The 17,640-nt window shown below is 40.2% G+C and overlaps 1 protein-coding gene across 1 annotated transcript in view; it reads left to right on the top strand.

The window, feature by feature from the left end:
- The first annotated feature begins 2,772 nt into the window (after positions 1–2,772).
- Positions 2,773–17,640, top strand: part of Usp25 (ubiquitin specific peptidase 25) — a 105,513-nt gene continuing 90,645 nt past the window's right edge. Inside the window, exon 1 of the mRNA XM_028757207.1 lies at positions 2,773–2,986. Within this exon, the coding sequence (XP_028613040.1) occupies positions 2,942–2,986 (45 nt within the window). The 5' untranslated portion in view covers positions 2,773–2,941. The remainder of the gene's footprint in view (positions 2,987–17,640) is intronic.

The following is a 17,640-nucleotide window of genomic DNA, read 5'->3' as shown; positions in this document are numbered from 1 at the left end:
TCTCTCTCTCTCTCTCTCTCTCTCTCTCTCTCTCTCTCTCTCTCTCTCTCTCTCTCTCTCTCTCTCTCTCTGCGTGCGCGCACGCGCCCTCGCCCACATGCACACGCCTGCGCGCAAGCGCCCTAGGGCATGCATGTACAATGTGAGTAAAAGAGGAGTGATCTTGTTTGTTTGGTTTTTTTCATAATACTCTTGTAATAATTCACTCATTATTAATTAATTCACAATGGTAGAATCTTTATACCTTCTTTACCTTTCCTGAGGCTCCAGTTCCCAATTCTGTCGATGTGGGCCTTAAGTCAGTATGCCTTTGCCAAGAAATACTCAAATTTTTTTTTTTTTCGAGACACGGTTTCTCTGTGTAGCCCTGGCTGTCCTGGAACTCACTCTGTAGACCAGGCTGGACTCGAACTCAGAAATCCACCTGCCTCTGCCTCCCAAATGCTGGGATTAAAGGCGTGTGCCACCACTGCCCGGCTGAGAAATACTCAAATTATAGCATGATTAAACACCATATTTTTTATTTCACATAACGTTTACCATCTCTTTTCACCGAATATCAACAATGTAGAGTAATGAAGTAGGGTAGGAGTTCTTATATAATATCCTGTAACTCCACACTCCAGCGAACATGCCTACTAAAGCAGATACGTGAAGAACAAAACTGATACGCAAAGTTTGAAGATGAGTCAGTTCTCCAAATCCCTCAGTTCTCAAAACGGAATTTGGTACTAATCTATGCTAATCCCCAAATTTCTGTTCTCCCATTATTCCAATTGCAATCTTTCTAAAAAGAAACACATATAAGCTAACCTAAAAATAAGTTATCTCAGAATTATATACTTGGACAATTGACAGTGTGCTAAAAAAGAAAATCATTGAACGACTAAGAAATCTTCAGAAATGAGATGGAAACTAAATCTCTAGGTGGGCCATCAAACTTTTACCTACTAGGTAGGTACTAGAGATGTTAAAACTAAGATTCAAGAATGGAACTCTGAGGGTTATTGTATTTCTAAATTCCTGAAATTAAAATTTAATGTCCGGCAATAGATTTAAAAAAATACACTGTACGAGTTCTTTAATGTTAATTTTAACTTTTTTAAAAGTAGTGATCCTGAAGATCAAATATACAGCCGCCGTGTGCATCCATGCTTGCTACTACTGAGATGTTTCTCAAATCTCAGGTAACTTTCGTAATTTCGAAAGGAAGAAACTGGCATTCCAAAACTCTTCCCCCCTATGGAGAATCACGAAGCGACTTGGTGAATGAGAAGTTACAGACCTGTGATCTCTATCTGTGGAAAAGCAGCTCTCAGACACCTACCGTCTGAGTCTGTGTTCTCATTAAGAATCCATGCTCTGGAATTCTCCAACTAACCCTAAAATTCCTCGCATCAAATCATTTCCCAACTTTTGTATTCTAGCAAGGATTTAGGACCATTAATGAAGTAAAAATTTATAATTTGTCAAACTAACATGGCAAATACGAGGAGGGAAGGGGAAAAATCACGAAAGATGGTTGAAGACATCCAAAGGGAAGATTAAATGTGGTTATCAAGTACAAAATAATTATTACAAGGCTTTTTTCAAGTAACTACGATTATATAAAACCTGGTATTTCTTGAATTCTTTACCAAGCTTGCTTTCCTTGCCATGGATTAAATTACACCTTAATTTGTATGTGCATTGTATTATTGTATTTGTAACCCTGTGCTCATTCACCTACCCTTCCCTGGGCTGCATCCTTACTCTGCCCCTAATTTAGTTGGTGCAATTAAAGATATTTTATTTCCAGATTTCTTTCTCACTGTTAGACTTTCCCTACAATTCCGTTTACAGTAGACTATTCCACATGCGGTAGTTAATCGTTTGTTTAATTTGGCAACAGGGATATTAGAATTATGCATCATCTAGTCAGTGATTCTTTCATAATGTTGTTTGCCTAAGGTCTATTCATTTATATTCTCTTCAGTAAATAAACCTTAAATCCCCAGTCTAGCAGTGACTGGCACACATTCCAGTGCATGAAATAAACACAGAATGTCAATCCTGATATCTGTAACGGATAGTTGAGAAAAGTACAATCCAGAAGGACTTTTAACAGCGTCTGCTTATTTGACTTTTTTTCTTCCAGCAGGTTCATGGCTTGTGAAATTCCTAGAAAGGCGTGAGTGACGTAAGAAGTAGCTGGAGTTCTGGGCCCAGGTTTTGGGACTTTACAAGTACGGAAAGACGTTGATTGTTTTGGAGACGTTGGACAAGAGGGTGAACTGGTAGCTTCAGACTGGGGGTCAGAACGTCAAGAGTTTTAGCGAGAGCCCTAAACCAGCACACAGTAACCTGCAAGAAGGGCGGTTCTGGCTGTCCAGCCCGTGCGACGGGCGGGGCTCAGACGGCGGGCGGGGCACACCAGGAGGCGGGGCAGCAGCAGAGCCCCTCCCGCAACCCCCGCGGGTCACAATGTAGGGTTAGGACGGGTGGGGCGGGGCTGAGCGGGGGCGGGGCCGGAGGGCGGGGTGGGGGCGGTGACGGCAGCGGGGGAGGGGCTGGAGGCGGAGTCGCGGCGGCTGGAGGACAGCGCCATTCCGGGTGGCCGCTCCCTCCGTCCGCTTGCCACCGGCCCTCAGTGGTCCCCCGGAGCGGTCAGGCGAAGCTGAGTGGCGAACGCGTGACGCGACCCGGCTTGCTCGTGCTTTCCCTCGCCTGCGCCCATGGGCCGGGCCGCCGCGGACCAGCGGCTCTGAGAAGCGGGACGCAGAGGACCTGAGGCGGCCGCGGTGGCGCTCTCCGGCAGCGTCTCGCCGCTTGCCCGCGGGGCCCGCGATCGCCCGCCGCCTTCGCCTTCGCTCCCGGCTGGCGGGGGCGCCGTCCTCCCGGGCCGTCCGCGTCGCTGCCCCGGGCCCGGTAGAGCGCGACAGGCGGGGCCGCCGCGGGGGCCATGACCGTGGAGCAGAATGTGCTGCAGCAGAGCGCGGCGCAGAAGGTGAGACACGGGCTGGCCGCCGCTCCTCGACGGGCCGCGTGGCCTCCCGCCTGACTGGGCCACCCCGGGGCGTCGCGCTCGGTTCCGCGGGGCTGCGTGCAGAGCGGGGTGTGTAGTAAGTGAGAGGCTTTGCGTCCACTCCCTTCTGCAGTTGCTCTCCCAGAACCGACGGCGCCGTGTCCCCAGAGTGACCCCCGCATTCCTCCAGTATTCTGCCAGGCTTTGTAATTAAACTTTTCTTCTCCTTCGCTTCCTTTTCTAGTCCCTTTTCTTCTGCAAGAATGTCACTTGTCACCCCTTTTGGACAGTTTCTCTTTCGGAGGTCTTATTATTCCAGGCCTGCTGTTCTGAAAAAAAAAAAAATTAACCTCCCCAAAAGAATTACCTGTCTTCCAGGGCAGGTACATATCATCGACCCAGGGTGGAATTTATACAAGTAGAGGGTTTGATTAATTATTCTTTCTTTTCTTCCTCTATTTGTTTTCTTTCTAGAATATAGAAACTATCTCTCGTGTAAGGAGACCTTTATGGCTGTTATTCAAATCTTTTGTCCCCTAAGTTTGACCTTGCTGAGTCTCTTGTTCGTTCATTTTTTACTCTAGAACCAGTCATACACAGAGTTAGAGGGACCATCCCATGTTGCTTTTAGAATAGCATCTTGCTAATTCTAGGTTTTACTTTAAGAATTTTAAATGCTCCAGCATAGCTTGCTCCATATACTGAAGAGTAGATGGCCATTACTTGTTTTGCCTACTCCTGCCCCCCCCCACCCCTTATTGGTGGGGAAAAGCATTTTGAGCACAAGGGAAATGTTGGCTTAGTTGAATTCTAATTGTAGGGAGTGATTAGGTTTACAATGAACAGCCAGAGCCTTTTTTGGCTTGTTGGTGTGAGTAATGGATGCCACACCCTGCTGTAGTTTTGCCACCCTGTACTTGCAGACTACCTGTGCTTGTCTCTAAAGTGAGGCCTGTTGTACTAAAATAGACCAATTAGACTAATACCTTCAAACAGCCGCCTGAGTTTTTGTTTGTTTGTTTGTTTACCATTAGAATAGTTTTAGAATTTTATGTTCCTTGAGATAACCAAAGATGTCAGAGAATTTTGGAAAGTAGGGATAGTGCATTGTTATTTTAGGCACTTTTGTTAAAGTTGTTTCTGGAGCCTATTTTAGTCTATGCTTCTTTGCACACTGAGAAGATTATGGCAAACTGTAATGTATTTGTGATAAAAGAATTCAATACTGAATAACAATAACAAAGAAAACAGTTGGCTTCCTAATTCTGTGTGCTGTAACTAGAACACTATAATCTTTAGATTTTGATGTTTAAGATGTGCTGGAGTTTTGATTGGAAGGTCATGTGGTCTTAGGAATACTAAGCAATTGGCTCAGTAGCATTTTGTTTATATTCACTTTGCATTTTAAAACTTCTTTATTTTAAAGTGGGAAATGTTGCTTTTTTTTTTGCTTCTCTTAAACTTTAAAATAGCAAGGACTTTATTTTAAGTTTGTGGTTTTTCTCATTTATTTTGACTAAGCCACTTCTTTGCATAGTCAGATAGCTACCTTGATGGCTCAGAACTCTGTACATAAAACTGTAGAATCAAGAATCAAATTACTGAAAGTGATCATTGTCATCGAGTCCAATATTCCTCCTGTTTAATGAGCCTCCTCTCCCCAAAGAGAATATTAGTTCAAAATATTAACGTTGTTGATGTTGTGTTTTAGCATGTGTAAGTATGTTAGATCATTTCATTGATAATCAGTGAATCCTTTTAGAGCAACATCATATATTTTTATACATCCACAATGCTTACTTTTAATGGTGCTGGGAACTGAATATAGAGCCTCATACTTGCTAGCTAAGAAATCTACCAACTGAACTCCGTCTGTAGCTTCTTAAATGTGTTTCTTTCTCTTGTTAATACACAGTTACTTTGTTACCAGTATCAGCACAGGGTCAAACAGTATTATTATAAATTCTTTTGCAACAATGTAACTCAAAGTTGAAGTTTTAAAATTATGCTAGAAACTAGGGCTAGTAGTGCCCCTAAGAAGTAGGAAGTGAACTCCACACAGAAGAAGAAACAAAAGTGAAACTGATTTCACTTAGAGGCTTCAAAGACTGTTAGGAAAGGGAGGGGCTATCTGGAGCAGGCTGCTATGTAGATAGAATTTTTACTGCTTTTTGATCCCCTCGTCTATAAAGTGTGCAGATCTGTTGACAAATTTTAAGTAAATGACTATTATAGTTGTTGGAATGATTCTGTTTTCAAGATTTTTCTTCCCTTTTATTGTAAAGAGCTGTAAGATTAGTATCCTTTTAAAGCAACAACACACAAAACTTTGTTTCTTTTTTTTTTGTATCTTTTTGTTTTGTTTTGTTAATCTGCTAAGTAACTTGTAACTATGTAATATGAAGGGGCTGTGTTTTCCCTTCCTCTAGCTTCTGCTTAATTCCTGGTTTGCCCAAGCTACGAAGTTAGGAAATATTGGAAAACTTCAGAGAGCAGATTTTCTGAGGTTTGAGATGTTACAGGAGAGGATTTGGCAGTACATGGAGTAGAGGTAAACCTGCCATTATGTTGTTCTTGGACCTTTCTCTTCAACCTTTGTGCTTACTATTTACCTAGGTGTAGGATCTTCCTATCTTAGAAGAAACTAGATACATAAATTCACATTACAAATCTCAATTCATTAGAGAAGGATTGGTAACTTCCTCTCAGGAATCAAGGTGACTTATAGTTGAGCACTTCAACAGGAAAGCATCCTGGTGAATGAGTTGCCTGTAGTGTTACACAATAGGACTTAGAATTGTTCTTGTCCCATAGTAGGTCTCAGTAAATATTTGATATGAATATTTGTAAGTGAATGGTTCTTAGAAGGAAAGTGAATGGAGTGACCACTTAGATCCCTAGGTAAGAACTGACATTTCGGTTACTGAGAAACAATGAGTGCTGGACAAGCACCCAAGCCAGGAAAGTAAGAGGTAGAAGAAACGAGACAGGATGTGGATTAGATCGAAATCTGTGCTCTGTGACCTTGGGCAACTCACAAAATACCTCTAAGTCTTCTTGGAAAGCTTTACACTTTGTAGACAGGAGACACTTCTTCAGATCTGAGTGTTTAATGGATCTAAGCGGGCATTTATTATTTTTTAAATGTACTATGAGGATATGTAGAGACATAAATATCCCCTTCAATTGAAAAAAGTCAAGACAACAGGTTATTCAAAAAGTGCTATCATTGTTTGCGCTATGTATTAATACAAAATCCGTAGTCAGAAAGAAAAGTCCAATTCTCCAGGTATGCCCATCACTGAGAAAGCTGGGGCAGAAAGGTTCTCATTTCAAGACCAGCTGGCTACATAGTAGCAAGTTAAACCATAGTGATGTTGGGGGGGGGGGGAAGAGAAAGAAGGAGGAGGGAAAAAGAAAGATATTTATCAATTTTTATAATGGTTACCAATCATGTTTTCTAAACACACCATACCACAATTCAAAACGAGTAAAGCAGTTCCCCCAAAATACTGTCTTGGGTGCTGGAGAGCTAGGTTAGTCACTAAAATGCTCTTTGCCCAAACATAAGAACCTGTGTTTGGTCTCCAGCACCCATGTAAAGAGCCAACACAACAGCACTCATTTGTAACCCAGCACTGGGAAGAGAAAGATGGATCCCTGTAGCTTACAAGTTGCCATCTTACCAGAATCAGTGAGCATCAGTGAGTCTCCAAGTCTGTGGTAGACAGTGATTAAGGAACACATCCAACATTGGCCACTGGATTATTACCTGAGCATGTATGCACATGATATGTGAGTTTGAATGCAGGCAAACTTGTTCCAGCGAGTATTTGAAGGTCAGAGGACAACTCTGTAGTTACCTCTCTCCTTTCACCTTTGCAAGGGGTTCTGGAAATTAAAGCCCCTGGCTTGAAAGGCAAGTGCTGTTATCTGTAGAACTACTGAGTTGGCTCATTGCTTGTTTGATCAGTCCTTAGGGCTCACTGCAGATGAGATATGCATTCAGCAAAAACCGGATTTTGAATTCTTCTCCCAGGCTAGGATTCTGGTGTGGGGATATATCTGTCGTTTGATGTGGGACAGCAGCAGTGAACCATAGCTCACAGTCGGTCACTCAAAAGGAAATGAGCTGGACTTTACTGAGTGCTTTTTGAATACCGATATTAAATTATATGAGATAATCAGCACTGTATTGTAGAGTAACTTTTAGACTGGGAGCTTTTTTTTTTTTTTTTCCTGATTGGAGAACAGATTTAAGTGTTTTGAGCGTGGTAAACTATAATTTAAGGTTGGTTAGTTTTGGCCAATCTTGGTTTTCACCTGGAACTATAGACTTTTTTAATGTTTTGTTTTTGCTATTAAGATGTTTATGAGTTTTGAACATTTTCCATATTTCAGTTTGTTTCTGAATATTTTCATGTCTATGGCTATATGGTGACATTGGTATAGTTTTGGTTCTTCCTAGTTTTTTATTAGTAATTTTTTGTTTTATATATTTTCTGTTTAATATATATCTCTCTTAAATATATATATTACAAAAATTCAAATAGCTATATTACAAAATTCATATATATATATATATTTATATATATGTAATATATATATAATCAAATTTTGTCAGCAAGTCTTTAAGTAGGCAGGCATATTTGTATTTGTCTTGGACAAATACATAGGAACAGAAATGTTAAAATAAACTCTGAAATTGTTATCCAGACTGTTATACTTTCTTTCAGAGAAGTCCAGTTAGTTCATAATTTCCTCAAGACTTGCTCTTGCTACTCTTTTATGCTTTAGCCACTTTTATTGGAAACTCATATTAGTTCGTATTTCCTTATCAGTAACGGATTTTGAGGTCTTCTTTTGATGATTATGTTTTGAACAACTTTTAAATATTGCTTTTAATATAGTACCCAGTTTTCCATTGACACAGGTAGTAGCAACAGCTGACTGTTTTTCCCAATTGAAATGATAAAATTGTTAAAAATGTTGTTAAAGCTAAATACTAAGAATAAATGTGTTTGTAAAATGAAGTTGTGTAATCCATTTTATTTCTTGAAAGAGTTAGCTGATAAAAATCGGGTCATCGCTGAAAACTAGGAACCATTTTCTTTGTCATGCCTCAAGTCAAATATTCAATTTATCTCTTTAATAATTGATTGTAGTACACTCTAGAAATCTTCCTAATGCATATTTTATTACCAGTGTATAAAATATTTTCATAGTGGATGTATTGCCATATTGTGCAGTCTCAGGACCAGTCTAGGTTACATAGTGAGATCCTTTTTTAAACTACTATTATCAAAAACAGTAAAAAACCACGTTATCTAATTTAGTTGGTGAAGAAGTTTGAAAAAAACATGGAGGAAAATGGTAGGTATGGGATGATTTTATATATATATTGGACATACACACACACACACGGTAAAACTGTTTGTTATAGTTTTTGCTCCATCTGAGGACAAGGAAGAAGATTGTCTTGAACTGTAAACCCCCTAATGCATCTGTTCGTATTTTATTGTTGCTTTTCAGTAGAAAAGGATTGGATACCTGAAGCGCATTAGGCATCAGGGAGGAGTTGTCTGCAGAATTGAGAGCTAAGTTCCCACTGAAGCGGGAAAGATATGTATAGAGGAATGTGTAGAGAAGGACCAGGAAAGACTCGATGCTCTGCTAACACCAATGGGGACAGTGATTCCACAGCCGTGTATGTAAAACATAGTGTTTAATTTCATGACAGTGTACATGTAGAATCAAATGCCTTAGATTCCTAAGGTAGGGCTGTAAAAATCAGTCTGGGCTGGAGCTCTGAGCTTTCTGTATCCCCCTCTGATGCCTCGGAGCTGGGTCTGGAGATTTCAGTTCAAAGTCTCTCAAGTCTTTTCCTGAAGCCTTTAAGAGGCAAAGGGGAGGGGCCTGGGGTAGGGCGCTCGTGGAGGGGGGCTGTGAAGGAGAACAACATTTGAAATGTAAATAAATAAAATAATTAATTAAAAAATAGGAAGTGGAACAAGTGCAGTACTGAGAAAGAGGATTAAAAGTAAACTAGAAACAGCTTTAATGATTGTCTTTGGAAGGAAGCTGCACCTCAGTCTAATCTGCCTAGAGTCGGCAGACACTGTGCACCAAGTAGATTCTCTGAACTAACAGTCCGGTTTCCTACCTAGTGATAGCACTGCAGAACTAGAAGAACTGTGCCTGTGCCTTGGGTGGCTGGCATTAGAGGGATGACAACAGTGAACCTGAGCTTCCGGAGAGCTGTTGCTGGGCAGGTAAAATCAGTTTGCTTAGTGGCCAACTTCATCTTGGGACTGCCTGTGTTGTGAGACAGCAACAGGACTCTGGGGATACCCACCAAGAAGCGCGCTCTGCTCACAGGGTCTTGTCCCATGTGATGTGGCTCTAGGGTAGCTAGTTAGATCTTACCTTTAGCTTATGTTGGGCTTCCTTGGTGCTGGCTTGGGCAAACGTTATGATCTGCAGATCTGGAGGAAGGAGGATGTTGCGTTTAAGGTGGTAGGCTTTGTAGGTGTTGTGTCTTGTACTCCTGCCTTGACTGGGGAAGCAATGAGGTCTGTAAGCTTAATACTCAAAGACAGAGGACTCTCCTGCTTCTTTCTCTCTTCCTTTTCCTCTCTACTTCCTAAGTACTTTCTATTTGCCTATTACTTTTTACATGTATCTTAATTTAATATTCTCTCTCTCTCTCTCTCTCTCTCTCTCTCTCTCTCTCTCTCTTTCTCTCTCTGTAGGTACACATGTTGTGCATGCATGAGGAGGCCAGAGGACAATTTGCAGGAGTGGCTCCCTTTTCTCAGTGTTCTGGGGATAGAACTTAGGTTACCAGGCTTAGGGACAAGCATCTGTACCTGCTGAGCCATCTCATCCAGTTTGCTAAACTGTTAACTTAGTTAGTTTCTTAATTTGGGGATTTCAGAATCCTTGGCTTATTTTGTGTGTTTTCTTAGATGTGACTGATCGTTTAATGTTCTGACCCATGTCTTTGGATTACAGGTATTTAAATGTTGATGTTGATATTTTATTTTGGATTGACCCTTTTAACTCATTTACTTTTTCCAGTTTTCTTCTCCAAGTTTTACTTTAGCTTTGATGTTTACCTATAACCCATTTGAAATTGTATGTGTGTGCTGAAGTATAAGAAGGTTCATGTATGTATTCAAATATATTAAAATTTGTATAACTGATATATGCTGCAAGCATAGATTTTCAAGATCCACTTCATATGGATATGCAATTGTTCCATTATCTTTGTTTGAAAGGGTAATTGTTGATATTTGAGTTGAAGTTATTTCTTTCTGAAGAAATTATCTAAGTGACCCTCTATGAGTAGGTTTATTCTTTTGACTTTCCTTCATTCTATTCTTATCTTATATAACGTCACAAGCACTGTGTTTTAAAAAGGCATTTTGAAATGGGTAGGGGAAGTTCTTTACCGTTCTTTTTTTTGTTTAAAGAGTATTTCGTCTGTTCTTGATGTTTTTGCATTTCCATGAGAAATTCTAATGTTCTTTGTACAGTTGAGTCTAAATGAAGGTAGGACTTTGAGTAGGATTGTGTTGATTCTGGAGATCAGTTCTGAGTGCGTAGACTCCTTTAATCTAACAACACTCTACACTTGCCCATTAATTTAGATTTTAATTTCTTAATAGCATATCGTTTCCAGATCTTGGTGTATCGTTTATTAGTGTTGACTTTTTGATACTATTCTAGAGGGCATTTTTTGTTGTTGTTGTTATTTAGGTTTATGTTTTAATTGTTTTTTGGCAGATAGATTATAATTGATTTTTTTTTTTTTGCGTACCCTATGTCCAGTGACCTAGCTAAACGATTGTGCTAGTTCTAATAGTTTGTACTTTATAACCTTCCTGTATCTCCTGCCCCCCACCCCCGTGTGTGTCTTCTGATGTTTTTTTGTTCTTGCTGTTGTTTTATTGTACTCTCTGGAATCTCTTAAAAACATTGACTTGGAATTCTTGCATTGTTCCTCATTATATTCCGGGAATGCTTTGTCTTGTACTAAGTGTAGTATTTGCCACCGTTCTTTTGAAAGATATATTTCATAAGGTTGAAAATGCTTCCTTCAATTCTGAGATTGTGAATATTTTGGTGAAACTGTGGTCACTCTTTTGTGTTTCTGGACATACCGAAGCTTAGTGATCTATTTGTTTATCTTTCCCAGTGCTGGCTCCGCTTTCTGATTCTTGCTTGTGAAATTTCCAATTTTTGTCTCCTCCGCCTCCTCCTCCTCCTCCTCCTCCTCCTCCTCCTCCTCCTCCTCCCCCTCCTCCTCCTCCCCTCCTCCTCCTCCCCCTCCTCCTCCTCCTCCTCTTCCTTTTCCCTCCCTCTCTCTCTCTCTCTCTCTCTCTCTCTCTCTCCCTCTCTCTTGCATTTTCTTCTAATTTCCAGGTGTTCCTTGTAGTGTAGTCCAGCTTTTACTTGTGCTTGCTTTCTTTTGCTATAACAAAATAATACCAAGCAAATGAAAAGAAGGACAGGTTTCTCTTGCCCCTGTTGTTCGTGGCTGGTTGGCCCTATTGCTTTTGGGCTTGTGCACATCATGGTGGAGTGCCTGTCCAAGGCAGCTACTCAGATTATAGTGGCCAGAAAAGAAGAGAAAGAGAGTGGAAGAAATCAGCTCCTTTTCCCTCTTCCCTCAAGTCTGTCTTCTGCTTGGCCCTGCTTCCTTCCCTTTCCTTTTCTTTTCCTTCTCCTCCCCTTCCCTCCCCTCCCCTCCCCTCCTCTCCTCTTTCCTTTCTTTTTCCTCCCCTTCTCCTTCCTTTCCTCCCTTCCTTTCCCTTCCCCCTTCCTTTTTTCCTTCCTTCCTCCTCCCTCCCTCTTTGTCTCTTGGCTCTTTTTCTTCTCTCTCTCTCTCTCTCTCTCTCTCTCTCTCTCTCTCTCTTTCTTTCTTTCTTTCTTTTGTATTCTGAGACAGGATCTTTCTACATAGTGATAGCTGTCCTGGAATTCACTGTGTAGACCGTGTTGACTGGCCAGGAACCCTCAAAGATCTGCCTGCTTCTGCCTCCCAAGTGCTGGGATTATAGACATGTGCTACCATGCCCTGGACTGACCCTTTTCATTAGCATCCTGAGTGTTCTTTTGTTCCCTTTATAGTGATTGCTGTTTTCCTCAATATGAATTGCTGAGGAAGCAAACAGAAAAAAAAAGGGGGGGGTTCTTAGCTCTTGGATAGGAATTTAGTGACCCTATAAAGTGTGTGTGTGTGTGTGTGTGTTTGTATGTATGTATGCTTGTGTGTGTATTTCTTTCTGTTTGTTACATTCCTAAAATTTAATCTTTCTGCTTCCTACTTGTGGTTTCCATCTTAGAGACAATTTGTATTTCACAGTTTCAGCCCAATGCTTCCAAGTTTGTATATTCAAAATGAACTTAATTCTGTTCTGGATTCCAGCTGGTTGCCTGCTTTGTGCATTAATAGACAATCACCAGTCAGTATCATGACTGTCTTTTCATTTCTTCCTCCTCTGTTTTAAAGATCGAGAAAAACCACACAAAGCGCTTGTAGTCTGTGGTGGTCTGAGTCCACATGAGAAGCTAGATGCTAAGGGAGGCTGGAGGGAGACAACATACAGGGGCTAAAGCTGTGGTACAAATACACAGAGAGACTTCAGTTATTAAAGAGAAAATTTTAATTTTAAAAGAGCAATGACAAAGAAACCTGAAATGATGTGATGTTATCTGTTTAGTACAAATAGCTCTACTAGAATTGTGGCAGAATAACAAACAAACAAATGTTTGGTCGTTTTCCTTGCTTTCTGGCACAGAGTCCTGAAAACTCTTGAAATTGACTTTTTTTTTTCTAACTTTAGGAAGATGACTCAGGGTGCTTGATTGAGAGTCTGGATCACTTCAGGATGGAAACTGCCTCACTGAAAAACTAACCGGTGTCACTAGAGGGTTTGGACACTTGATATATCACCACAACCTCCAGAGAAGGGACAGGAGGATGCAGGTTGTTCAGTCACTAGTGGCCAATGATTCCATTACCAGTTCCTTAATAAAACTCAGTTTTAATGAAATGCCTAGTAATACTGTAGGAGACTATTTAACCTGCATGGCTAAATTTCACCTTCTTAGATTTTTTTCCCCTAGGAGTTTATTCTCTTAAGGTTAAATCTTCCGTTCCTAATTCTTTTGAGATTCACTTTCTTTAAAAAATATAGCAGTATATTGATATAATTAAAAAAAAAAAAGTCAGGCTGGGCGGTGGTGGCACACGCTTTTAATCCCAGCACTTGGGAGGCAGAGGCAGGTGGATTTCTGAGTTTGAGGCCAGCCTGGTCTACAGAGTGAGTTCCAGGACAGCCAGGACTACACAGAGAAACCCTGTCTCAAAAAAAAAAAAAAAAAAAGTCAGGAACATTTTCTAGTTAAGGGCCAACCAAGACAAAAAGAGAACACAAAAAATAAGAAAGATTTCATATACTTCACCAAGAATAGATGTTTGATCAATAGTTAGTAAAAGAGGGGGTATGGCTCATGGGATGGACCCTATAATACCAGCTAGGCAGGAGATGAGGCCAGGGGCAGGACACCTGTCTGGCTACAGATTCATTTGAAGATCAGCATAGGCAACTTAGAGAGACCCTCTCAAACAGTGAAAAAGAGATGCTGCAGGGAAGAGTCACTGGTTAAGAGTACTGAGTGCTCTCCAGAGGACCTGGTGGCTTCAGTTAAGAGCACCTCCATAGCAGTTTATAGCTTCAGTCCCAGGGGATCCAGGACCCTCTTTTCTAGGCTGCAAAATGTTAATGCAAATTTATGTATTCCAGCTTTTCTCTTAACGCAGCTAGCTCCCAAATAATAAACAGGACTCTTATATTTATGTAACAGGTTTAAGGCACAATAACTGAGCAGTATTAATCTATTTTAATCCTCCAAACTAATCTGGGTACCTCCCAGCCAAAATTCTTGAGATACTTGCATTTTAGTACTCATCTCGCTCTCCCTGCTCTAGGTGAATTCTCATGGTGTCTCCTGGACCTTCTCCTCCTGGAGAATCCCCACTTCTTCTCTCTCCCTCCCCCTTCTCTGGCTGGAAGGAAGTCAAGCCCTATTCTTTTCTCTGCTCAGTCATTGACTGACCAGCTTCTTTATTGACCAATCAGGGAATAATTGGGAGCAATGTTTACACACATTGAGACAAGAGATTCTCAGAATAAGGATTGCATCTAGATGGGGTGGGGGTCATAGAGATCAGCATTTGGGTAATACAAGGATAATCTTTATACAATGCACAGTAACATTATGCCTGCCTATACATAAGTTAGACATTATGTAATTAGTAGGACAAAAATTGGATTTGCTTTACGGAATTGTTTTGTGACATTAAACTGTAAGGAATCATGAGACATTTTAATTTGAAAGTTCTACAAGGAAAGTTGTTTTGGTTAGTTTTGATTTCAACCTGACATAATCTATAATCACCTGTAAAGAGGGTCTCACTAAAGGTTGACCTGTTGGGCATGTCTTTGGAGGGGGTAATCTTTGTTTCTTTGAGATGAGAAAGACCCACACATTATGAGTCACACCATTCTCTGTGTTTGGGCCTTGGACTGTATACAAGAGGAGAAAGTGAGCTAGGCGCGAGCATATGTATATATCTATTCATTTTCTCTCTCACTCCTTCTGACTGTGGATCTGACAACCCACTTGCTTCAAATGCCAACTGTCTTGACTTGTCCACTATGATGGAACATAATAACCTGGAACTGTGAGCTAAAATAAACTCCTTTCCCTTTAAGTTGCTTTTGACAGGATGTTTTCTCATAACAACAGGAAATAAAACAAGGACAAGGATGTTTGATTAACAAATTCATTCTTTACTTTGTGTGTCCATGTATGTCAGGGCTAGAAGATTATTGTTGAGCTCTCTTCCTCTGTTTCTACTTAATTTTCGGAGACAAGTCTCTTACTTGAACCTGGAGTTCACTGATTACTTTTGGCTGGTTCTCAGGCCACCCCAGGGATTCTCCTGGCTCCTCCTCCCCAGCCCTAGGTCCAAGTCACAGCATCAGCATCAGTCTTTTTGGGGGGCATGTGACCACCAAGCTTAGGTCTTCATGCTTGAGTGGCAAGCTTTAGGTCCTGAGCCATCTCCCAGTGCCCAAAATGTGCTTATTTCATTAGTATAGGAGACTTTAATTTTGCACTGAAAATTAATTATGAAAATATAATACAGAAATTAGAGATGCAAGTCTGGAAGTGGTGGTACGTAGCTTTAACCCCAGCTCTGGAGAGGCAGAGGTAGGCAGATCTCTGAGTTCAGGTCATCTTGGTCTATTGAACAAGTTCTAGTACAGCCAGGGCTACAAAGAGAAACTTGTCTCAAAAAACCCACAAAACAAACAAACAAAAACTCAACAACCAACCAAACACAGAAAGAAATTAGAAGTACATACATAACAGGAGGACTATATTTACATCAAAAACAAGCTAAATGCTTATTTTATTTAAGCCACAAATATAGAAGGTGAAATGAATGACTTGATTTTCCAAATTTTGTTTACCTACATGTTTTCTAGAATGTAAGTACTCTAATTTAAAATCAAAGTGTGTACTAAAAGTCTTTGCCAGTTTAGTTTTGGGAACTGAATATGTATGATGTTCCCATAGAAACCGTGTTTGTTCCTGTAGGGTTCTTATTTGGCCTCAAAATGTTTTGGTAGGAGTTTTGGTTCTAGTGCTGTGTAATAACATTCATTGGGAGACTTGTACTGACAGTTCCTACTTATGATTGTTTTATCTGCTGTTTAGTAGGGGTGGAGAATTCATGAAATGCTGCCGGGTATTGCAGATAGGACTGAAGAACTGGGTGACAAGTGCGGATAAGAATTCTTGGGTGAGAAGGATGGAAACATACATTTATCTAGGACTAGCTGTGTTCCTTGTTGGTAATTTCCATCTATTTTCTTAGTTATTATTTTTTCCCTAGTTCCACAACTACTTTCTTAACATTATGTCCTCTCCCCACTATCATTAATTTTTCTTTTTAAAGCAAGAGAGTTATAGTTAAACCTAGAACAGCTGGAGTTTCTAAGACTAAGTAGAAATGATTAAGAACAACACAGCATACTGTCAGATACATGTCTGTGTGCAGGCATGTCTGAAATGCTACAGACCCTCAAACAGAGAAAAGCTGCACCTGAAGGCTTTGAGAAATACAGCATTGTCTGAAAAACTGGGGATCATTGTGGGGGTTATTTTTTTAAAGTAAATAAAAATGGCCAGAGAACGACAGTCAAAACCAGTTTAGGTCAGAAATTACCCAAAGCATTGCTTGGTCTGCTAGAATTTGGGGGAAAAATACCAAACCCTTTCTTTCAAATGGCCATATTAATGAAAAACTGATTTTAAGCTCTCTGAGAAGCAGCTGATAAACTTACATTACTAGGGGCTTTCACCACAGGAGAGAACAAATATGTTGAGGATGTAAGGCTGCTCCCACATTTCCTTGTCTTACCTCACTGGTGTCCACCACCTCTGCTTTTGAATAGGGTAATTTGTGAATTGTTTTTGATTAAATAAGTGCTTTGAAAAGTTTTTATTTGCCCCAGTTTCACCATGTAACATGTTAAGTATGGTTGATAGCATAAAATGTGATAACATGTATTCTAGAGAGAACAGAAGAAACAGAGAAAGCTTTATTACCAAGTTTCAGTGTTCTAGGCTATACGAGTTGGAAAATTTGCTTAGTATTTCATTAGTCCCTCTTTCCTTGGACTTGAATTCCTCTTTGCAAACCTGCTATATTAATCTTAGTTAGTATTCTTATTTAATTTAAATAAATATTATAAATTAAAGAAAATAAATGTAATCAATATTAATGTGTGTTAATATTAGCTGTGCTATATTAACATTAATTAACATTGAGCCTCTGTGTGCTAAGCACAGTACTACGTACCAGGCGTACAGAGATGATCAAAAGAATCCTTCCCTTACTTGAACTCATTGTCTGGTGACTAACCTTTCTATGTTATATTAGAATTTATGTAAATCTAAAGAAAAATTGTAATTTTCATAGGTGACAAACGTACAAAAATCTTTGCATTAGAAAAGAGAATGGTGTTCTGTAGATTCCCAAGGGGAAGGGGAAACAGAAAGTCTAGGATAAGGTCAGAGATACAGGCAGAGGCCTCAGAATTTAAGCTATGAATGATTTAAAGAGCGCTAAAAGCTGTGGAAAGGACTTATACACAAGTCCCTTGTAGGAGTCATAAAACAGTCTATTAAAATGAACTCCTCAAATAAAGGAAATAAAGGTTAGAATGACACATAATTATAAAATCTTAGGAAATGAAGATTTTTCTTTTCCTCTGTGTTTCCTATGTGTCCAGTGAGAGGAAAGTTTGGACTTAAGACAGGAAGGTTTGGCGTTCAGAAAGTAGCATGCCAGTGGCTGTGTTCTGATAGAGTCTAGGCCCCTCCGACTTAGCCTTCCTTTGGGTTTCTGCAAATTCACCTGGGTCCATACTGCTCTTAGCTTTTAGACTTTTGCACTTCTCTTACTTCATCCCCTTGACTCTCTTCCTTCCTTTCTCTCTTTTTCTCCTCCTCCTCCTCCTCCTCCTCCTCCTCCTCCTCCTCCTCCTCCT

The sequence above is a fragment of the Grammomys surdaster genome, unplaced genomic scaffold, assembly GCF_004785775.1.
Source record: "Grammomys surdaster isolate TR1022 unplaced genomic scaffold, NIH_TR_1.0 126153, whole genome shotgun sequence".
NCBI lineage: Eukaryota > Metazoa > Chordata > Mammalia > Rodentia > Muridae > Grammomys > Grammomys surdaster.
This window is presented reverse-complemented; position numbering and strand designations above follow the sequence as displayed.